The sequence below is a fragment of the Aythya marila genome (assembly GCF_965140915.1).
Source record: "Aythya marila genome assembly, chromosome: 3".
NCBI lineage: Eukaryota > Metazoa > Chordata > Aves > Anseriformes > Anatidae > Aythya > Aythya marila.
In genome coordinates, this window is record NC_139044.1 from 8,772,234 (window position 1) to 8,795,809 (window position 23,576).

The window sequence follows — 23,576 nt, forward strand, 5'->3', positions numbered from 1 at the left end:
TGTTGATCAAATTATGTTCTCATTAACACCTGTGCAATCTTACCGTCTTCAGCAAGGTTGCACAGATGTGTGTGATAAAGCCTGTAAATGGAACTTGGTCATCAGTTCTTTTGCTGATAAACAGAAAGAATATACCCTGCTCTGCACTCCAAACTGCACTATCTCTGCCATGTGGGAAAAAAATGGTGAACATATATATTTCTAATTTAAGTGATGTCTTTGTGTGCAGAAAAGAAGCAGATGTAGAGTAAAAGGAGGTCATCTGTCCATAGCTTTCGGAGGGCAGGTGATCTAAAGAATCATTTGAGCTAAAACCTATTTTAATTTTCATTTCTTGTTATATCTAATTACAGCCGTGAAACTCACAAGATTGCAGTGTTTTACATTGCAGAAGGACAGGAGGACAAATGCTCAATACTGTCCAATGCAAGGGGAAGCCAGGCATATGAAGATTTTGTTGCTGGACTGGGTTGGGAGGTAATAATCACAAATTTAGGCAAACTAACATATTTGATTTGAAAACCTACAAAAATCAGTGTAAGCCAGTTAAAATAGGTAAATGGAAAATAAACTGCTTATGTAATTGCATATTTTTAAATTCTCAAAACAGAAAGATAAATTTTAATGTATGGCAATGTTTATCAGTACTGAGAAGATCACTTAATTTAACAGAATTCTATAAATCCACATGCTACTTCTGTTTGAACAGGAACAGTGAAATGTTGTTTAAGATGTTTTAGAAGGTTTTTACCTTCTTTATAAACTAAGTTCATTAACATCATCAGAGTTCACTGTTTAGAATTTCAGTTATATGATGGGTAATGTAAGTACACTTTCCTTCTAACATGAAAAAAGCTTTAATCTAAAAACATCTAAAATATTAGTTAATGTTAAAATATTATTAATCATTACTTTATTAAAGTAGTTTCTGTGGAAACTGTGTGTTTGAATTAGCAGGTTACAAAATAATTAAAGTGTTCGTATTGTTCCTACAAGCTAGGATACGTTGTAGGTTACTTTAGATTTGTGTTAGCTAGCAGAAACAGGAAAGCAGGAATGTAATACAACAAGAATGTTGTATTACAGAACAGAAAGATGATGTTTTTGAGGCTAATATGTGACACAGCCATGCAAAGCTGGGATAAAGTGTCTCTCCATTTTCCCTGCTATAGCAGACACTGCTATGAAAGTGGATGTGAAGTTTCAGGCCAGTTGTGTCCCAGAACTGTATCATTTTAAACAAGTCAAGTTTCCCATATTCTTTAAGTTCCCATGTCTTTATACTCTCAAAACTTTTACTTACTTTATATCTCTCTCTGTGTTTTCTGTGCCTTTTGGCACAAAAGAGTTTTTTCTACTCATCCCTAGCTCAGCCAAGAAAATAAGAATGCTTAGGGCGGTTTTCATTCAGTGTTATCAGGCTGCAGTATTGGTCAGACTGTCCTCTGACAAAGGTCCTGAGATCCTTTGCCAGAGTGGCTAAAGAAAGAATTCTTTCTGTGCTTTCCACCAGTGAAAGCTGTTGGGTATCTCTAAGGAAGAAACTGAGTCAAATCTTAAAAATGTCCAGCCTAGAAAACCATCAGACCACTCATTCATTCATTGTGCAGTCATGCATGGGATGAAGTACTTAATTATTTTTTTTAAAAAATATCTGTCACCTCTTAGGCTTGAAGCAAATGCTATTTTCACGTCTGCCTTAGATGATCTGTACGCACGTATCCAAGGAAGAGCGTACAGCACTTTGTTCTTCTAACTCACTTGTTTGCTGCCACTCACTTGGCATGCACAAAGTACAGTCCCTTCTAATATAATTTTATAATTTATTAGCACTATTGTTGTACATCCTTCCTGTTTCTGATGGATAAGTGGCGCTGCACTGGACATTACTGCTTTCGGCATCGTTAAAAGCTGTAGCTTAATTTTTACCTTAATTTTAGCTCTTTTGAGCTCTTCACATGGTCAGACCACTTACCCAAACAAAGGACTGCTGTACAGAAGGCAAAAACATTTGGATTTAGTTAGCATTGGTGAAATGGTGTGTCAGTAACCTAAGTGGTGTGAACATTTATGGTTTTCTGGAAATACACAGTAGCTGTGTTTCACATCTATGGATGTAAGTGAAACAGGGTCTACAGGGAGAGGTAGCATCCCCAGTTAGAATGATGCAGTTGGGAAAACACGCAAGTTTTCAGACACAGGCTCGTCTTCAGAAGGGCATTGTTCCTGAACAATCTTTTTGAGTAATTTCTTCTAAAATATTTATTCTTGTAAAAAAAAAAGATTTTCTTCTTCAGTTTTTCTTACTGGTTATATTTTCTTAGCACTTTATTTCTCACTGTGTATGCTTTGCGTGGGCTTGCTAAGCCATGTGTAACCCTTAGAGCAGCTGTGCATGACAGTACTTTTGTTTCCTTGCTGCAGGTTGCTGATAGAAAGGTAGAATAGCCTTGTAGATAATCACACAGTACCTAGTTAATAGTTGTTTACTTTCAGTAAATGTCAAATACAGGAATGGGAAACCAACAGATCTAGTGCTAAGATCATGAACCTGTATGGAAAGATTTCTCTGTGTCTGGGATGGTAACAAACTTGCCAGGTCTTGATTTATTAATAAGTAGGGTTATTTGTCAGTCTTTAAGAAAGAATGGTTCTTCTAATTATGACTTTCAATCACTTAGGTTGATCTCTCAACACATGGTGGATTTATGGGTGGCCTGCAGCGCAACGGCAGCACTGGACAAACAGCACCCTATTATGCTACCTCTACCGTGGAAATCATTTTTCATGTGTCTACAAGAATGCCGTCAGATTCAGATGATTCACTGACCAAAAAGGTAATTCATTTCCTGTGTATTTCAAAACATTTGATGTAGTCTTGTGCTTAAATTAAAGTTTACACTGAAAACAGACCATGCTAACTGGTCCTAGCAGGCCATCTTTTCTGTGCCACATGGTGCTCTGCAGCCAGATTATCTGAATTAAATGGCATCTAAATTCTGGATTCTGCAACACAATTAACATTTCCATGGTAGCCTCAAATACCACCGTTAGTAATAATATTAGCAATAATTTCATTTGTGTGTTGTCTGCCTGCCAAAGCTGCTGTAGTATGGTAGAACAAAACAACCAAATGCAGCATAATAAAACCTTACAGATGAATCGTCCAGTGTGTAACAGAAAAGAAAAGAAGTGAAAGAGAAGTGACAAGCATAGTACCAAAAGCAGCCAGCTGATATTTAAAGCCATTATCCAGTCATTCACAATTGTGACAAGCAGACTCTGCTTCAAAGATGGCCAAAACCCAGCCCAAAATTTTGTTGGTATCAGTACTTAATCATTTGTCTTTACTAACAAGAAGTGATTTGAGATTATGGTGCTTGCCAACTGCTGCTTAGTCAAAGAAGATTTTAGGTGCATACCAAATCTTTGCCTTTTTAATTAGGATTGGCAACTTGTCCTACAAGGTTGTTAATGTGTGTTAATAATGCTACCACATCCATTCAGTCTACCATGTGATACTATTGTGCTCTGAAAATTATCTATAAAAGTCACTAGATGATTTTATTTGTTCTCCAGTTATTTTCATAATAGCATGTGCTTTTCCTAGAAATCAAAAGTTGGACTTTCTGATTACCACTTCTAAAAACTTGCCCAGCATTTAATAGTAAAGCTGGATCCTCTCTTTTTTTCTAATGCCTCTCATTTAAAAATATACATATATATCAACAAAATTACGTTTGTCTTCAAATATGCAACTCATTATCTTCTTATTAGGGGATTTACATAGTTATGGGGAAAAAAAAGAGTCATCAGAGTAATTTAGAGTAGGGTGGTAGTGCTGTGACATGTATTGAGAAGCTGTATAGTCTCTGTCACTGAACCAAGGTAGATCTATCCGTATTTTACTGTTCCTGGCTAGTGTTTATCCAGCTGCTAGTTAAAAACCTCCTGTGATAAATGCTTTATAGATTCCCTCAGCAACATACTCCAATGACTTACTTTTTGTGCCATGAGAAAATATTTTGTGGCGTCTACTTTGCTTCAGTTTAGGTCCATTTATTCTTACCCTATCCCAGGTAGCTACAAAGAGATCATTTTGCAGCAGATCTTTTCATGTTTGAGAACTGCTACCATGCTTTTCAGTCTTTTCCTGGACAAATTGTAGTCATTTAGTCCAATCTTCCCTTTTAAGTCATAGCTCCTGGATGTTATGGAAGCATAGCAAAGGTAGTGAAATATCTCGTCTAGCTGTTGAATAATAAATTAGCTGGGAAAGGAGAGAGCACAGTCTGACAGAGCCCACCATGCAGGGAAAAATGGGCTTTACTTGCAAACAGTCTATTTTACTAATTCCCCTAATTTACACATGTATTAGTAATTAACACAGCCATGGAGAGAGTCTGGTTATTCTATTTAATTTTCTTCCCTAAATTTACTCTGGGAGAATTTCTTCTTCATGAGAAAAAAAAGCAAAAGCATTTAGTAGTTGCCAGTCTCTGGGTCAGGAAGTGTTAGGAAACAAGGCCAGCTCCAGTACATACTATCCACAGAAAACACCTCACAGTAATTGCTTTAAGACTTTAAAAAATCTTAAATCTACTATAGGAATGGGAGCCCTGCAGGGATCAAACTGTGTATTCTGGTAAGGGAAGACAAAGCTCTGAGCAACCTAATGGAGCTTGGGAGCTGGTCCTTCTGTAAACAGTGGGTTGCACAATCTTTTGTGATGCTGTGTTTCTGCACAAAAAAAACTTTGATTTGCCATAGCTGTTTGGTAATGTGTTGGTTTAGCATGTATTTCTGTACAAATTAGCACAGACTTCTTAGCAAACTTCATGTAAATGCAGAGGACAAGATACATGTACGAGGCACCATAAAATTCTGGAAGATAGATAATTCTCTAATTCCTTGGCAATGCTGATGGATGAAACAGCCCTCATTTGAAACCAGTGATTTGAGTGTAAATCCAAACCATTTCTAATGACAATATTTGTTTAAGAGCTCTTATCAGCCTAAAAGTAAACTCTAAAGTGTCCATTTTTTTGATTTTTCACTTGTGAATCTTAGCTGCAAGGAGGCCTTACAGTGAGATACAGGAAGGCAAGTGCATTGATGCTTTAGTAGAAAAATCCCTCGGTCTGCCACAGACCCATGTTGATTTTGGCAGCTCCTCTGTGTGCAGGCCACAACTGGTGCGTGCTTGAAAAGAAACGTGTGCCTGTCTGTGACATACTGTTAAAGCAGAAGAAAAAGTATTTGTTTCCCCACCTGGTGATACTGCACTTATGAGCAATGTGCCTGGCTAAGAGAGCCACGTTCAAACAAAATGTTGTGTGTCATTCATCCAGCAGTGAAAGCCTCTTCTTTGTTTGCAGCAGCGCTCAACATCGTTGCGAGTGTTTTAATAATTCCACTTACTCACTGAACAGTTAGCGCGTGGTGGGCTGAAGTCTTCACCTCAGATTAACGAGGCAGTACATCCAGGTGTTTTATGGTTAAAACATTATTTATCTACTACCTCTTTTGGTTAATTCTTCTTTTTCATAGCAGCTGTGAGAAGAAGGAAGGTTGTGATCTTGTAAGTTAGTACCTGCTTCGTTTCCATTTTTGCTGCAAAAGGAATTTATGCTATTAGAGACCAACACTGCTGGGAGGAGAAAATGTCATTGTGCTGCCTTCAGGGTGTGATGGGGGTCACAGATTTTTTTTATTGCCTTCCTAATGCTTCCATCAGATAGGGTTGCATGGATACTATTTGGGTTCTAAGCTCCCCCTTATCTCCTAAATCTTTGTCATTTCTGTGTTTTCTTCCCTGCTTATTTTGCCTCTGGACAGGCAGAAAACATTCAATACCAGTTTGCTTGGCTCTCAAACTCTGGAGCTGAACAGAAGGTCTAACCACCTGCTGGCCAGGAAAGTAGTACAGCAGGCCATAAATTCTGTGGGCTGGGGAATTTAGCAGATGCAATAATTTTATTTAAATGTTATTATGTTTCTTTATTTTTACTGAACACAAGACGATAAAGTCATTCCTGGTATAAATTCACAAGAATAAGTGCACTTCCACTGAGGATGAGTTTGGCCTCTTATTTTTGTGCCATACAGTAGTAATATGCACTTTGTATTCCTTTATATGAAGTATATGCTGACATATTATATCGTTCGAAAAAAAAACAAAAAAACACAAAATAAACAAAACACAACACCCCTGAAAACACAATAAAACGCAACAAACCACTCTAAAATAAGACTTAGCCCTGAAAGAAATGCTTTCTTGTGGAATAATTAAAATTCAACTGATATCTCTTGCTGCTGTAGGGTTCAGCATCATTGGTTCTAAATTTTTTTTATCTGGATGTCTTGTGGCAAGAACGAAAATCAATCATAGTAACAGCATCCTGCAGACCCCTTTCTTGTTCTAACTAAATTGCATCTAACGGTTTAAAAATGGGCTGCAAAATTTTCAAGTGATTCATTCCATCTCCCCCCATTGTCAAAGCAGAAATTTTTCAATTCAGAAATCTGGTTGCAACCCCATACTGAACTCTTGCTCCTTCGCTGCAGAAATTTGTTAGCTAGAGCTAGATTAGATTTTTAGCAGCTAATCTAACTGCTGTAGGGGTTTGCAGAGTGGGGACAGAGCTGTGCTATTGGATTTGTCCAATTCATTTGACTCCAGGACTATAATTGCACTTATGTCTTACAAGGCTTTTATAGCCTAGGGCTGGCGAGCAGCAGAAAAACAAATTGGCAGTGATACAGTAAGAGTGAAAGGGAATGAAAGGCACACATTATCAGTCTCCAGGCAGCACTGTTCTGGCAGGAAGTTTCTCGGTTAATTTACAAATAAAACTTAGATTTTAGGATGGGCGCACTGTCAGCCAGACAATGGGGATGTCAGACCTGACTGTTACTTAGCGAAAGTAGCAGCCGTGCCTCCCCACAAGCAGGAATTTTTCAGTCAAACAGATGACTCCTCTCTGGAGCCAGCTGGCTCTGTAACGCAATTAGCAGGGATAGGGGTCAGGCCGCGAGGTATATGCTGTGAGCACTGCCTTGCCGCCACGCGCTGCAGCCACCCAGGGCCCTGCAGTCACCCTGGCCGGCAGCACACCCGAGGCACCAGCATCGGCGCAACGCCCAGCTTCAGGCAGGGTCACATGGATACGATAAACTCAAGCGTTCAGGCTGCTCCTCGTTCCCCGGGATTTTAGCATGTGCTTCATGCTCTTGCTGTTTTGGGCTTTCGGATGCAGGTGTTTCTGTCTTTCCACCTGCACGGGGAACCTGGCGTGCACCCGGGCTCTGGCCTGTGGAGCAAACCTCGGTGATGTCCACTGGGGAGCCCAGGCCACCACAGCCAGTGCTGTGAGCGAGTGACCCAGGAAGCTGCAGCTGTGTGCTGCCACTGATAAGATTATTGCAATGGTTTTTATCGCTGGAATGATCTCACAAGGACAAATACTTCTGGTTGATGCCAATTGTACATTTGTGGCACTGCATTGTATAAATGCAGTGGTTAGGGATGTATGGTTTAAAACCAAAGAGATAGTAACTTGTGCTTTAAAAGCAGTTCTCTGCATGTAATGAGGTGGTACTCATAGCAAAGAGTAATTCATCATCGCACTGATGTTTGCAGGATTTGGGGCTTGGAGCCATCACTTCCAGTCTCAAACAAGTGTAGGTCGCACTGACTTCAAGTTTACTGAGTCTTGTTCTCTGGGGTGTGATACAGGTATAAAGCGTTTGGGGATTTTTTCAGTATGAAAAGTGTTTGATTATTAAGAGAGTGATTTGTTGTGAATTAAAAAGGGTCTCTTACCAGCACTGGGACCTATTTTGAATTTTGTTTCTGTAGCTATACATGCCATGTACCATTCCCAAGGCACCATGAAGAAAGGCAGAACCAACCCTTTTCTTCCTGGTTTTCTTGTAGTAAAACAAGTGAGCTGTCTCCAGTTTGAATTTCCCTATGCAACAGGGCAACTGCATAGCCTTGCAAAAGTCTGTTTTCATATTTATTTATTTATTTATAAGCAGAGGTTGCTAAAGCCGTTGTGGGCTCTCTCCATGCCGCAGAGCAAGTGCCTGTACTCACTCTGTAAGGTGAGCTGGGTGCCTCCGCTCCGCCGAGCAAATGTGGGTCATGGCTTGTGAGCCCAGTGCCTGGCCTGCTCTGAGCACTGCTGCTGCGAGCCAGGTCCTGGCTTCCCAGCTTCTGCAGGAATTGCAGCTCGACTTCAGCCAGGCATGGAGCGGCCATGCCAAATCCTCGCAGTCTATAACTTTTCTACGCAAAGCCCTAGCACCGGGCAGAGTTGGTCATAGAAAACTTCACCTGCTGCCTTAATCATTTCTGAGGCGACCTAGCTGTGTCTGCTTATTCAGATATGAGTGTGAAAACAAAGTCAGGATGTTCGATTAAATTACTATCTAGCTTTGTATGTACTGGTCTGCACTGTGATGTTGTCAGCATAAGTATTTTCTTGGGTATGACTTTGTTTTTACTGAGTAATAAAATAGAAGTTGGGATGACCATGAGAACAGTTTTTTATTCTGATTTTCTACATGTAAGAGGCTGTTATTAGTATTGTTAATGTTTCCAAATTTCTTGTAAGCACAGACTGCATTTTCTTCAAAAATGGCTTTTATGTATAGCTTTAAACAAAATACAACTCTGAATTTTTATTTAATTTAGAACAAACTGAGAATCTCAATCCTACTTTGAGTGTAGCTCCATTTCACTCTGCTGGAGTACAAAGTATAGGCAAAAGGCATATTGATTCCTGTCACGGTTCACAGTTTTGCATGTTTCTCTTACAACTAGGGTACCGTTTGCCACTCAACCAACCTTGTAGGATTTAAATTCTTTACTTTTAAAGATGCTACCTGGTTCTGAAGAGGGAATATTCTTTGGTATAATACCAGCTGCTATGAGGTCCCTAGAGATTATTTACCAACGATTTTTTTTATTTTTATTTTTATTTTTATTTTTTTACAGAGAATGCAGGAAGCAGAGCTACATTTTAGCTTCGTTAGGTCTATTGTCCACATTGTTCAGGGGCTAGCACCAAACTAGGGGTGGTGGTCTTGTAAGGTTTAAGTGGGACTTAAACTCTCTTTATACATTAGGCTGGCATTCTGCATGTGGATTAAATATTAACTTTAAAGCTTACAGTTGAAACTATTGTGCATAGCTTGTACATGATTGCCAAATAATTTTTACCATCTGTTAGATCACCTCCAGTTCCTCCCATCTAACAAAGCAAACACACAGATCTTTAGATGGATTTGGGGTATGTCCTACTTATAATTGATCCATATTTTATGTGACTGCTCCAAACAAAGTAACTTACCCAGTATTTCCCATTCTTCTGTAATTTACACTGTCCAAAATATTTTGCATCCATTTTCAAACAAAAGAGGAGTCTTCCTCACCAGATATGGAGACCTCAAGAAAACATTTGTAATATAGTAAATAGAGAAAGAAAGAGAGGTCCATGATGGAAAGTTTCTTGACATCCAGAGTCCAGGCATTTCACATTTCTGTGAGAGCTGCATTATTATAACTGACATATGATGTTTGCTGCCTAACATTTTGTTCTAGTAACTTAGATTTCCGCCTTAAATTATTGTAGGTAATGTACATTTACATACCATGTTAATGGCTAATTTGATAATTACTTAATTAAGCTATCAGATAGCAATGTGTTCTGAATGAAGCAAATTATTTAGCTGATCTTTTCATGAGTAACTGAAGAAAAACAATATTTTAACTTTTTTCTGTAATGAATTATTTCTAGTATTGAGCATTGTAATTCAATTTGTAAGCCATGACCCCTCATAAACTGTTGTTATCGCTCTGATTAATAAAGAGCCAATTTGCTGTTGCAGCTTCGTCACTTGGGAAATGATGAGGTTCACATCGTCTGGTCTGAACACACCAGGAACTACCGCAGGGGCATTATACCAACAGATTTTGGAGATGTTTTAATTGTTATTTATCCAATGAAGAATCACATGTTTTTCATAGAGATAATGAAGAAACCAGAGGTATGTTTTGACTGCTGTATTGGATCTATTATTTATGCTGCACATGTGACCAACAGTTTTGTTGCTTAAATAAAGCTCAGTGTTATAGCGTTGTTTTTTTTCTCCCAGCAAATACTATATATAGGCTGTCCTCAGTTTAAAAGCATACTGAGCAATGAGTTTTTGTTTTAAATGTAGAAATGTGAGTAGCAATTGAAATGGCTACTAATTCATGTTATATTTTGCTTAGCGCTTAAAGAAACATTTCAGATTTCTAAACCAATAGAAGTTATTGTACAAACAGCTTAAAATCATGATGAATTTCCAACGTGAGCCAACAGAAGCAAAATAATAAAAATTTAAGCTTCTCATTTGCTACTGATTCACCCCATAAGAATTATCAACTGTTGTATATATGACACTGGGCATAACCTCGCATATTTTCGAGACCCTCATCCTATTCTGACTCAGTGGGATGGTACAGGCATTGGATATCCTTACATCAAGCAAAGTATTTGAGTTTTATTATTTGCCATTTAATTAATTGTCATACGACTAAATTTTGAGTTTTTTGTTTTTTTTTTTTTCAAATGGATTTTTTTTTTTTGGTATTTATATTTGTCTGGCATATATAGTATGTACTTTATGAAAGTAATCTATGCGGTAAATACTATTTCCCTTTTATGAGGGACAGTATTTGTCCAAGAAAATAACCAGCAGTGGAAAAATGCATTCACCAGGTGACATATTTAGCAGCTGTATATGATGTTTTTGGAGTTGTGAATGATGGGAGCTATTACATATTAATCAGACTAGACATTTCAAACTTGATTTTTTTTTTTTATGTTTTGAAAGAGTGTTTTTTTTCCCTTGTACTTGATGGTGAACTCTAGAGTTTACTTCTTGGGAATTTTAGCTTTTAGTCTTCCATAAGGAAAATCAAAGTTTAGCTCTATGAACATGCTTGAAAATTCTATGAATCAACCCGAGAACAGCTATGTCATCTTGTATATTAGTCAAAAATACCCAACCAGCAGAAAGAATAATAGCTAACTGGAAATTTAGTGTTATCCCTACATTTAAAGTACAAACCATTACAATGTAATAAAATTAATCCAGACATTTCCAGGGCAAGTGTGGCTGACCTTTTGTTCACCAGCTACTGACCCCAGGGTGAATGAAAGAGGCTTGCAGAAAGAAATGTCTGTTGTTTGGCTTCGGTCCCTGGTATTTAAATTGCATTCCCTAATCAAATGAAAAGGCTGTCCTCTCTATCAGGTTACAGAATCCATGGCAACATTTGGCCTTTTATATACATAATGTTAGCCTTTTTGTTTGCATCTAAGTAGAGACACCTGGAGCAATGTTAACATTAACCGATTTAGCATTAATAGCTTCATTATATAAGAATTTCTGATCAGATAGCTGTTACTTTTGTTATATTGCTTCAGCTTGTATTGTTTTCATTTTTTATCTCCCTGCTTGGCAACCGGGCAATGATTTGCAAATTTTTTTTGTCTTGATTAATTAAGCAATATAATTATCAGGAACCGTGATGCAGTCTTTGCTCGACAAAGCTTCTGAGGGAAGACAATAGTAAGTCTGTTAGTGTGAATGCATTCCACGCGTCACAGATGCATGAGGATATTCTGAACAATGAGACGAAAAGCTGCCTGCAAAAGAGGACAAAGAATGCCAGGCAGACTCTACACACTGCACATACCGCCAGGGACATACTGTGGGTTCCCTGGGACACAGATGCCTCGTTAGATTGCAGCTAGTCATCAGAGATTAATTCTCAGCCATTTGGTACAATAATTTACCCATTCCCCAGTCTTTTAACTAGTGCTGCTTGCTATAGAAGTGAAGTCTTTGTGCTCAAAAGGTTTATTTAACCTTGCCTACTTTTACTGTGTGCAACAAAAATAATTATTTTTTTTCTTGGAAATTATAATGAAGCAGGTGTTTGCAATGTGGTGAATATTAATTTATGGTTCGTGGATAACTTGCACTGACATTTGGAGTAGTGGGGGGGGGGGGGGGGTAATTTCCCTTGACTTCTTTTTTCTTTTTCAAATTCATTCCTGTCTAAGCCTACTGATTTTTTTTGTAACCGTTCGAAACCCTGTTTTCCTCAAATGGCTGTTTAAATACTGGCTTACAGAAAAGTACTGACAGGGGAGTGTGTTCCTAGGCATTCGGTTTCTCTGTCCCTTCGTGCTCCCTCTAAGGCAGGCGCTGTACGGATGGAGAATGGCGGTACATGGCGTCCCATTAACTTTAATGACCCTGATGGATCTGCTCTTGGTTCTGGTTTCACGTGGGCTACGCTTGTCTTGCTTTGCCAATGTAAAATCATTTGCACTCTGACAAAGTCACCTCTATCCTCTGCTTCATTGCTGTCTTTTCCTATCAGACAGTGTATGCTAACTTTGGCTCGTGAAAAATACTTTTTGACAAAGTATGTGCCTAGGACGCAATAATTTAAATAATGTAGTTTTCTTCTTGAGAAAAAGCATGTTTCCGCATTTTCTGAAAGTTCTGTATTTTACAAAATAATCATGTGCAGGGTAAGTAATAGACTTCACAACTGTTCCACACGCCTCTTTTTGTTGCCTTTTCGGTACCTGGGCTGGCAGCGTTATTATGGCTGAGGGCAAGCTGGCAGGCACAAGCACCCACAAGCAGCAAAGGAGCATGCCCAAGTTTTGTGATTCAGCTCAAATGAGCCTACTTTTTAGTTTGAAAAGTTTTTTTTGTAGTAAAGTGTGGTTTCTCAGAGTACAATAGAAAACACTACTGAACTTTTTGTTTAAAGAAGTCTGTCAGATTGGAGATATTTTTTGAAAAATTTGCAGCAGAGTGCCCATTGAAAGATATTTAAAAATGTATGCAAATAAATGGTGTACAAAATAAACACACCTTGTGTATACTTTCAGTATAAAAATTCAGTAATCCTAGGTTAAGACAATCTGCCTCACTCCCTAGACTCCAGGTGCTTCTGAAATAGTGTAACAACAACCTGTAAGCCTTCAGCTTGCTGGCCGAAAAGACTGAGAATGAATTTCTTTGTCCGGTAGCATATGTAAGTGCTAATGTGATTTGAATATCTAGCATTTGCGTGTGATATAATGTTAATACTAATATGTACTTCACAGGCTTATTTGTGCTTATATAAAAACATAGTTTTACATTTCTTTCTCTTGTTGTCAACACTTGAAAGGTAAGAGTGTGTGTTAAAAATTTCACTTAGAAATGTTATTGCTTAAACTGGAGAAACTTGATGCTCTAGAACATTATCACTTTTGTGGCATAGATTTTCTTATTGTCACCTTCCTTTCCAGCTGGCTAGTTAGTAATGCTAGCATGAAAAGAAAAAAGGAAAGGAAAGGAAAGGAAAGGAAAGGAAAGGAAAGGAAAGGAAAGGAAAGGAAAGGAAAGGAAAGGAAAGGAAAGGAAAGGAAAGGAAAGGAAAGGAAAGGAAAGGAAAGGAAAGGAAAGGAAAGGAAAGGAAAGGAAAGGAAAGGAAAGGAAAGGAAAGGAAAGGAAAGGAAAAAGGAATACTGTGGAAACATTTTACATTAGTCTTTATTTGAGGGGGAGTTCATTATTTTAAGTAAAGGAATGACAAAACTGTGAAAAGACAGCTGTCATTTGCAGATGTTATATTAAATCCAAATTTCTCCTGTAATTCATTGCCACTTCTAATTAGAGGAATTCCCTAGATGCAGGGGATTTATATTATTCTCTTTGTCCATTTATTGAATGACTGTCACAGTCACCCACAAGCAGTTGCAGAAGAATAATAGAGGGTATTTATTTATGTGATAAGCCCCTGTACAGATGGAAAAATCCACAGCTTAAATATTGTTAATTGCTGCTAGCTTCTGTGTTGTTTTGTTTTTGTTTTTGTTGTTTTTTTTTTTTTTCATTTTTTTTTTTTTTCATTTTGAGGTTGATAAGGAAGTGAGTTTGACTATTTGTCGATGCTGAAATTTACAGTTAATCGTTAAGATTGTCTCTGCTTTTGACATGGCAAAGCCTGTTATATGTTCCTCACTGCAGATGTTTTTCACTTTTATAAAGTGTGTGGGGCTCTTTTACCTAATGTAGCCTTTGTCTGAAGAGCCATATGCCACCAAATGACGTTATGTGGAGGGTTTCTCTGGAGGTAACCCTGCAGTAACACAGTTCTAACATCTTGATGCCGTATGCTGGATGGACCTGTTTGCCTGTGTGCCAGCTTTGCTTACAGGTGCCATCTCCCCTGCTTTCCCTGAACCTCGTTATCTTGGTTCAGCATTTTATTTTTATTTTTATTTTTATTTTTATTTTATTTTATTTTATTTTATTTTATTTTATTTTATTTTATTTTATTTTATTTTATTTTATTTTATTTTATTTTATTTTATTTTATTTTATTTTATTTTATTTTATTTTATTTTATTTCCTTTAGAGAAGTCCATGGAAGGAGTTTATAGAGGATTATCTGAAATGAATACTTCTTTGCCAAAGCTCCTGCCAGGGGGGGACTCAGCCAATGGTCTCACGTTGAAATATAAGACAACAAACCTCTCTCAGTATCTGCTCCAAATGGAGCATGAGCTTCAAATTCATTGGCAAATTTTGTTAATGTATATAATGAGCTCGTGCTTGCCTCATTAAATATGCCATGTACATATGCACATCAAACTTACTGGTAATAGTTACAGAAGGTTAAATGCTTAAAAAAAAATGGGATTAATATCATACTAGAAGTGTCAGTATGTAAAACAATGTGGTCATACTGCTTCCTGGCAAAATAGTTTACTAGTCTTTTGCCTAGAGCTGGGAAGTGTGAAATCTTCTTCCCCTTGCCTCTTACCTTTCTCAAGCAGCAGGTGCCTTGCTGTGAAAACCCTGTGGGCATTGGGTGTGTTGTTTCTGTTTCTAACAGTGGAATTTGCTCCCATGCTCCACAGCCTCCTTTGGCTCAATTTCACATGTTGTTTTTATTTTGGGGTCTACAGGTGCCATTTTTTGGTCCTCTCTTTGATGGAGCCATTGTGACTGCAAAGCTTCTGCCAAGCCTTATATGTGCCACATGCATCAACGCCAGCAGAGCTGTCAAGTCGCTCATCCCACTCTACCAGAGCTTGTATCCTTTCCTGCTGATGATGCAAAGTTCCCCTTGGTAGGGTTCCTACTTCTGAATATCCTGCTACTAAGAGGTAAGCTTTAATAAATACTTCCTAGAAAAGGTCAAAGCTTTCTTCGTGTCAAGCTCAATGTTTTTAAGAGTCATTCACTCCCAGTTGCCATCCACTATTTTTAAAAAAATCATAACATCACAAGAATGTTCTCACCAGAGGTTGCAGACATTCTCGCTGATGGTGGGCTTGGACTTAACACTGATGCTTTGAACCATAAGTATTGATAATCAATTTTCTCTAATGCCAATAATAGTGTATATTAGGCTAATACATAGCTTAATTGTATTCTTATCTTATTCAAGAAAGTAGTCCAGTTGACTTTACTTGGACTCATTATATTAACAAGACAGATGGGATTTGGCCTCTCATATGGATGTTTCAGTTCCCTAATTCCAGTCTTATTCAAGCCATTTCTGTAATAGGGAATTTTCAGAACACATTTTCTAACAGTTGATGGGAGATAACTAGACGGTATGCTTTTCTCCTACATAAATTGTAGGATAAACTTTTATTCTTACATGATGTGCAGACTAATAGTATTATTATTGGGTTTCACTTTTTCTAGGATTTTCTCATAATGCCATGATTATGCAAGAAATGTTTTATTGCTTGTTTGTTAATCTTATCACTTATCTCCAGAACAACACTTAATATACAGTGTTTTCTTTGGGGAACTCTTGATTTGAGGATTTTTCTAATAGTATGAGTTTTAGGAAGAGTTCATAAATGTTTTTAGCTTTGAAAGAATATTGATTAATTAGTTTGGAACACATTTTTAAAATACAGTATTTTCAAAATGGTCTTCTTTTAAGTAAGGCTGAATTTTATCCAGTATACTTTTCAAGAGTCCTTGGAATTTAAAAGTAACATTGTAGTTAAATAAATTCATGTTTGATCAACTTCATTGTTTACTCATTTCATACACAAAACAAAGCCAGTTGGTGGTTGCTGCATAAGCAGTTGAGTGCAGTACATCAATTGCAAAATCATGGCAGTACCTAACAGATGATTCAAAACTAGCCAGGTTTTCCACTTTTGTTTAATGAGAGCAGTCTAGCTAATTACTAAAATTCTTCTATGTGGAATTTAGTTTAATCCATCTGCTGGTAAAGTCAATGTGTAATAATGAAATAGTGTAGAAAAATCAATGTAAAAAACTGTACTGACAAGAATGAAGTGTCACTATTGCCTCTTCCTGTAATCCCACCACTGAGCTCCCCAAGAGTCCTTAGATTTCTGCATCCTGCTCATCTTTTGGCTAACAGTGTTCTGTGAGCAGGTGGTTTGCACCCACCTGCTGTGCTCCCACTTTCCTACAGGGTCCCTTTCTGGGTCCTTCGTTGTCCCTGTTGAAACATGAGCAGCACAAATGTGGCAGCACATACCACTTTTCAGCATATGTTTTGGGTCGAGCTAAAACTGTCTCTCTCCTCTGAATCCTGTTTTCCTTTTTTGTGTCTACTTTTGTTTTGTTTTGTTTTCCTTTTTTTTTGTGTCTGCTTTTGCACCAGTGGTATCTCTTGTGGATCAACTGCTACATCTCCATTTGATAGATGAAAGAGAACTGAGAAACTTCTGAAACTGGACAAAGATAATGGGGTGGGAAGGTCCCATCAGGATGATGCTGGAGTAGGAAAGAAAGACATCAACAACATTTTTTGTAGAAAATTAAATTTATTTGAATAGAAAAGGTCAACAATAATTGCTCCCTATAAACACAAAGATATACTAAAATTCTTAATGAGCCAGAAATTAGCGTGTAAATGTATGGATGTATAAAGGAGGTATTTGAACCTGTCCATTGCAGTAACACTACTTTGTAGCCCGCAAAATGTGCAAGCTCAGTATGACTTTTCTCCCTGGTGTTGGTTTTGCTAGCTGTTATTTGGAGAACAAAAGGAGAGCAGCCCCAACAATTTAACAAGTAAATAAAGGACTTTAGTAACTTTGTCATACTGGGAGCAAAAATAACTCAAAGGTGAAATAAAATATTTGAATGGAATGGAGAAATAAAAAGCGATAATCCTGGAAAAGGGAAGGATGCTGTTTGGCAGCACATAGCTTTGCAGTTTGGATGAGCACAGAAACACTTGTGTTAAGGCAGAGCCAGAGAGTCTTCCACTGCTGTTTGTTGTACAGGACATTTTACAAGTCAGCATTTGTAGGAAGGGTTAGTAGGTAATTTTTTTCTCAATTCCAGCATGGTTAGGAATTGAATGAACACTTCGTCTGGTGTAAATGGCTCAATGGTAATAAAACACTGACAAATCCAAGGGAAATCACGGGGCAGTAATAAAAAGAAGTGGAGGGCAGAGGGACTGGTTTATCGGGCACCTGTGGAAGTTTCACTGTAAAGCAAAGCACTCATGCTCCACTGCCGTGGTTCCCAGGTGGGCGAAGCATTGTGACCCTCGGGAGTGCTGTGCGGGGTTGCATGCTGCTGGGTGCTGGCAGCGGCATGCGAGTAGTGACAGCTGAAGTCACTTGTTGGAAAGTCTGCAAACTCCGGTTACAGCTGCACTTGTCAGGGGCTTTGAGGGAAGTGTAATCAGCCAGAGATTAATTTGCATCTCAATTAGGAAAGAATCAGGAGGAAGCGGTAGGGTCTGTTGCTGGAAGGTTGTGGAAGAAATCTCATCAGGCACAAAAGGCTGCCGAGCTGGGTGCTCCAGCAAGCGGGGGACAGTATCTGAGTCTGGTTTCCATGGGGACCAGGACCACAGAGCCACGGGAGAATCTCGCTTTGCACTGTAATCCTTTGGTTGTGATGACACAAATTCCGCTGTCGTACCCAAATACATTTTTCTGTTAGGAATACCTCTGAAAATGAGAAACGTAACTATGGCAGAACACACAAGGTTTTTTAATCCATTTTTTTGTGTTCAAGTAACTGCTTCTGTTTTAAGGCACTCTCTAGGCCAAGATAAATATTCATTAAAAATAATTAACTATATTTAAATCTCAGTTTAAAGCTGTTCTGGCTACAAGTTGTGTACATCAAATGGCATGTCATGGCATTGCACTGAAGCAAAAGCAGGGCACTTAGGCATAGCTGAGTTGTCTGTGGAGTGGTTAAAGCTCATTTTTCTCTGCAACTGCTGTAATGTTTACATGTTAATGGCTGATTGTATATTAGTGTATATCCAAAATAATCATTTTTTCAGGAACTGTCCATTCTTGGTGCACTGAAGCATTGAGACTGAGCGGCCGCAGACTGTACTAATTGGTACTCTCACCGTACTTAAGTAACTGTTAAGCGCAAAGTAATGTCTTTCAGCAGCCTCACCACTCTGCTTTTTCAGGCAGTAATTGTCATTTTAAGTATGCGTGTGTGTTTTATGGAAATCACAAACAATAAGGGGGCTTAAAATTACATGAGAACGCAAAAGATTAAGTCTTAAACTTTCTAAAATTGTTACATGATAATGTATGATATGTATTATCATACTTAATATACTTAATGTACATAACTTGCCGAGGTGCTCGGCTTCGGGGCAGACGCATTCTGCAGCAGAGCAGGGGATCGGGACAGGCAGGGCTTTCTTTCTGGCATCGAGGCCACTTGATGAGATACTGTGTGTGTGAGGTGCAAGCGGGTGGATGACTTGATCAGCCCGGTGACAGAGCTCAAGGAGGAGGTGGAGAGGTTGAGGGCCATCAGGGAGTGTGAGCGGGAGATAGACTGGTGGAGCAACTCCCTGCAGAGCATGAAGGAGAGGTACCGGGATGGGACACCCAAAATGGGGGTGGACCCCCTGCCCTGTCGCCGTCGGACAGAGGGAGGGGACCTGGGAGTTGAGGAGGAATGGAGACAGGTCCCTGCTCGACCTTGCAGACGATGCACCCCGCTGCTGGCCCCACCTTCCCAGCTGCCCTTACACAACAGGTTTGAGGCCCTGGAGCTTGAGAGACCGGTGGGTGAGGATGAGGTAGAAAGTGTACCCAGGAGGATGCCTAGGGCAAGGAAGTCAACTTCATGCCTCAAGACTTCCTCCACCAAGAAAGACAGAAGGGTAATCATTGTAGGCGACTCCCTTCCTAGGGGAACAGAGGGCCCTATTTGTCAGCCTGACCCTACCCGTAGGGAAGTCTGCTGCCTCCCTGGGGCCAGGGTCAGGGATGTTGCCAGAAAGCTTCCCAGCCTGGTTTGCCCCACTCATTACTGTCCTCTTTTGAGAGTCCAGGCTGGCAGTGATAATATTGAAGAGAGAAGCCTGAAGGCTATCAAACGGGACTTTAGGGGATTGGGATGGGGAGTGGATGGAGCAGGAGTGCAGGTGGTGTTTTCATCCATCCCTACAGTGGCAGGGAGGGGTACAGAGAGGACACGGAAAGAGCACCAGACACATCTGTGTTGGCACCAGCCTCTAGCCACACTTTGGATTTTTTGACCATGGGGCGCTTTACTTGACACCCGGCCTGATGGCCGCAGACAGATCTCACCTATCTCTAAGGGGAAAACGGATCCTAGCCCAGGAGCAGGCAGGGCTCATTGAGAGGGCTTTAAACTAGGTAAGAAGGGGGAAGGGGCTGAAATAAGGCTTGTTGGAGGTGTGCCAGAGGGAACAATGGCAAGGCCAGGGGAGAAGGCAATGGCCCAACTGAAGTGCATCTACACTAACGCACGCAGCATGGGTAACAAACAGGAGGAGCTGGAAGCCGTCGTGCAGCAGGCAGGCTATGACTTGGTTGCCATCATGGAAGCGTGGTGGGACCACTCCCATGACTGGAGTGCTGCAATGTCTGGCTATAGGCTCTTCAGAAGGGACAGACAGCACAGAAAGGGTGGTGGTGTGGCTCTCTACATTATAGAGTGTTTTGATGCTGTAGAACTCGAGGCTGGGAATGCTAAGGTTGAGTCCCTGTGGGTTAGGATCAGTGGGAAGGCCAACAAGGCAAGCATCCTGGTGGGGGTCTGTTACAGACTGCTGAACCAGAATGAGGAGACGGATGAGGAGTTCTACAGGCAGCTGGCAGGAGTTGCAAAATCATCAGCGTTTGTTCTCGTGGGGGACTTCGACTTCCCAGACATATCCTGGAAGCACAACACAGCCCAGAGAAAGCAGTCTAGGAGGTTTCTGGAGAGCATGGAAGATAGCTTCCTGACGCAGCTGGTTAGTGAGCCTACCAGGGGAGGTGCCCCGCTGGACCTTCTCTTCACAAACAGAGAAGGACTGGTGGGAGATGTGGTGGTTGGGAGCTGTCTTGGGCAGAGTGACCACGAAATGGTGGAGTTCTCTACTCTTGGCAAAGTCAGGAGGGGGATCAATAAAACTGCTGCCTTGGACTTTTGGAGGGCTGACTGAGCTGTTCAGGACACTGGTTGGCAGAGTCCGTTGGAAGGCAGTTCTGAAGGGCAGAGGAGTCCAGGAAGGCTGGGCACTCTTCAAGGAGGAAATCTTAACTGCTCAGGAGTGCTCTGTCTCCACGTGCCCAAAGACGAGCTGGCGCGGAAGAAGACCGGCCTGGCTGAACAGGGAGTTGTGGCTAGAGCTTAGGAAGAAAAAAGAGGGTTTATAATCTTTGGAAAAGAGGACGGGCCACTGAGGAGGACTGTAAGGATGTTGCGAGGCTTTGTGGGGACAAAATTAGAAAGGCCAAAGCTCATCTGGATCTCAAACTGGCTACTACCATTAAAGATAACAAAAAAATGTTTTTATAAATACAACACAAAAAAGAGGACTAAGGAGAATCTCCATCCTTTACTGGATGGCGGGGGAGGGGGAACTTAGTGACAAGAGATGAGGATAAGGCTGAGGTCCTTAATGCCTTCTTTGCCTCAGTCTTTAGTGGCAAGAGCAGTTGTTCTCTGGGTACCCAGCCCCCTGAGCTGGTGAAGGGGATGGGGAGCAGGATGTGGCCCTCATAATCCACGAGGAAATGGTTGGCGACCTGCTACAGCACTTGGATGTATGCAAGTCGATGGGGCCAGATGGGATCCACCCAAGGGTACTGAGAGAACTGGCAGAGGAGCTGGCCAAGCAACTTTCCATCATTTATCGGCAGTCCTGGCTATCGGGGGAGGTCCCAGTCGACTGGCGGCTAGCAGACATGGTTCCCATCTACAAGAAGGGACAGAGGGCAGACCCGGGGAACTATAGGCCCCTCAGTGCCAGCGAAGCTCATGGAGCAGATTATCTTGAGTTTCATCACGCGGCACTTGCAGGGCAAGCAGGCCATCAGGCCCAGTCAGCATGGGTTTATGAAAGGCAGGTCCTGCTACATGAACCTGAACTCCTTCTATGACAAAGTGACAATGCTGGAAGATGAGGGAGAGGCTGTGGATGTGGTCTACCTTGACTTCAGTAAGGCTTTTGACACCGTTTCCCACAACATTCTCCTCAAGAAACTGGCTGCTCATGGCTTGGACTGGTGTATGCTTCATTGGGTTAAAAACTGGCTGGGTAGCTGGGCCCAAAGAGTTGTGGTGAATGCAGTCAAATCCAGCTGGAGGCTGGTCACTGGTGGCATCCCCCAGGGCTCAGTACTGGGCCAGTCCTCTTCAATATCTTTGATGATCTGGATGAGGGGATCGAGTGCACCCTCAGTAAGTTTGAAGATGACACCAAGTTAGGTGTGTGTGTCGATCTCCTTGAGGGTAGGAGGGCTCTGCAGGAGGATCTGGATAGGCTGCACCAATGGGCTGAGGCCAACTGCATGAAGTTCAACAAGGCCAAGTGCCGGGTCCTGCACCTGGGGCGCAATAACCCCAAGCAGAGCTACAGGCTGGGAGAGGAGTGGTTGGAAAGCTGCCTGGCAGAGAAGGACCTGGGAGTATTGGTTGATAGTCGGCTGAATATGAGCCAGCAGTGTGCTCATGTGGCCAAGAAGGCCAACAGCATCCTGGCTTGCATAAGAAGCAGTGTGGCCAGCAGGGCTAGGGAAGCGATTCTCCCCGTGTACTCAGCTCTGGTGAGGCCGCACCTCAAGTACTGTGTTCAGCTTTGTGCCCCTCACTACAAGAAGGACATGGAGGTGCTCGAGAGAGTCCAGAGAAGGGCAACGAAGCTGGTGAGGGGTCTGGAGAACAAGTCCTACGAGGAGCGGCTGAGGGAGCTGGGGTTGTTCATCCTGGAGAAGAGGAGGCTCAGGGGTGACCTTATCGCTGTCTACAGTTACCTTAAAGGAGGCTGTAGCGAGGTGGGGGTTGGTCTATTATCCCACATGCCTGGTGACAGGATGAGGGGGAATGGGCTAAAGTTGTGCCAGGGGAGGTTTAGGTTGGATGTTAGGAGAAACTTCTTTACTGAAAGGGTTGTTAGGCACTGGAATGGGCTGCCCAGGGAAGTGGTGGAGTCCCCATCCCTGGAGGTCTTTAAAAGACGTTTAGATGTAGAGCTTAGTGATACGGTTTAGTGGAGGACTTGTTAGTGTTAGGTCAGAGGTTGGACTGGGTGATCTTAGAGGTCTCTTCCAACCTAGAGGATTCTGTGATTCTGTATATATTAATGCAAGTTTTTGAGTTTTTTAAAGGCACCTTATTGTTTGATGGAGAAAGGAGGAAACTACAATCTCCCAGACAAACAATTGCCTGTGCAAAAACTGAAGTTCCTCTTACAGAGCCCAGTTAAAGCAGAGGCTGCTAATCTCGGTCTGTGAGAGTAAGGCCAGTCTATAAGCAGAAGGGTTTAGGCAGTAAGAGCAGGGATGAAAACCAGTCAGTTTTTAAGACTTTGGCAACTGAAACTGGACACAAAGGAGGAAAACATGGATCTGTGGACTGTGTAAAATATGTGATGCAGTGTAAAAAATATCCGCATGTGAATAAAATATCAAATTGTTGTGTTTCCTCCAATAAGCGTGTGTTTTTCTTCACAGCTGTGCAACAGCTTTTCTTCAGAACTCCCTAAACGTAGCTCTTGAACAAATGTAAATTGGGATATTTTAGTGAGTTATGTCTTTGAAAATAAACATCGAGCTGGGAAAAAAAAAAAAACATCTCTCTGTATGCAGTCTGCCGCAAAATATCCAGATCCTGTTTTGCTTTGTGTGTGTTACTGGTATCAGAGCAGAGTAAGGGCACAGATACCCAGTAATTTGAGACCTGCCAGCTGCAACTGGAGGTGCTGCCGGCCTGCTGCTTGTGCAGCACCTCAGCGCCAGCCTTGTTCCACCTCCACCTGCAGCATTCTGTGGAGGAATTGCAATGTTAAGTCACCCTTCCCAGCTACTTTAATCACTACTAACATGATTTTCCCCTTATACTTGTGGGCAACTTCTCCAGTTCTTCCCATTTCTTTCTTGTAAACCACTTCTGTCACCTGCTGAGCCCCTGACAGAGGAGTAGGACTGGCTGAGCCAAGGTGTTTCACGTGTGCTGGCCTGGCAGATTGCACCCACAAATGTCTG

At 41.0% G+C, this 23,576-nt stretch overlaps 1 protein-coding gene across 9 annotated transcripts in view; it reads left to right on the forward strand.

Annotated features, from left to right (window-relative positions):
* Nucleotides 1–23,576, forward strand: part of RALGAPA2 (Ral GTPase activating protein catalytic subunit alpha 2) — a 143,052-nt gene that overhangs the window by 74,329 nt on the left and 45,147 nt on the right. For all 9 annotated transcript variants that reach the window (XM_082757051.1, XM_082757052.1, XM_082757059.1 and 6 more), the window contains 4 exons: nucleotides 354–477; nucleotides 2,682–2,837; nucleotides 9,898–10,056; nucleotides 15,045–15,172. In XM_082757051.1, the coding sequence (XP_082613177.1) occupies nucleotides 354–477; nucleotides 2,682–2,837; nucleotides 9,898–10,056; nucleotides 15,045–15,172 (567 nt within the window). The remainder of the gene's footprint in view (nucleotides 1–353; nucleotides 478–2,681; nucleotides 2,838–9,897; nucleotides 10,057–15,044; nucleotides 15,173–23,576) is intronic.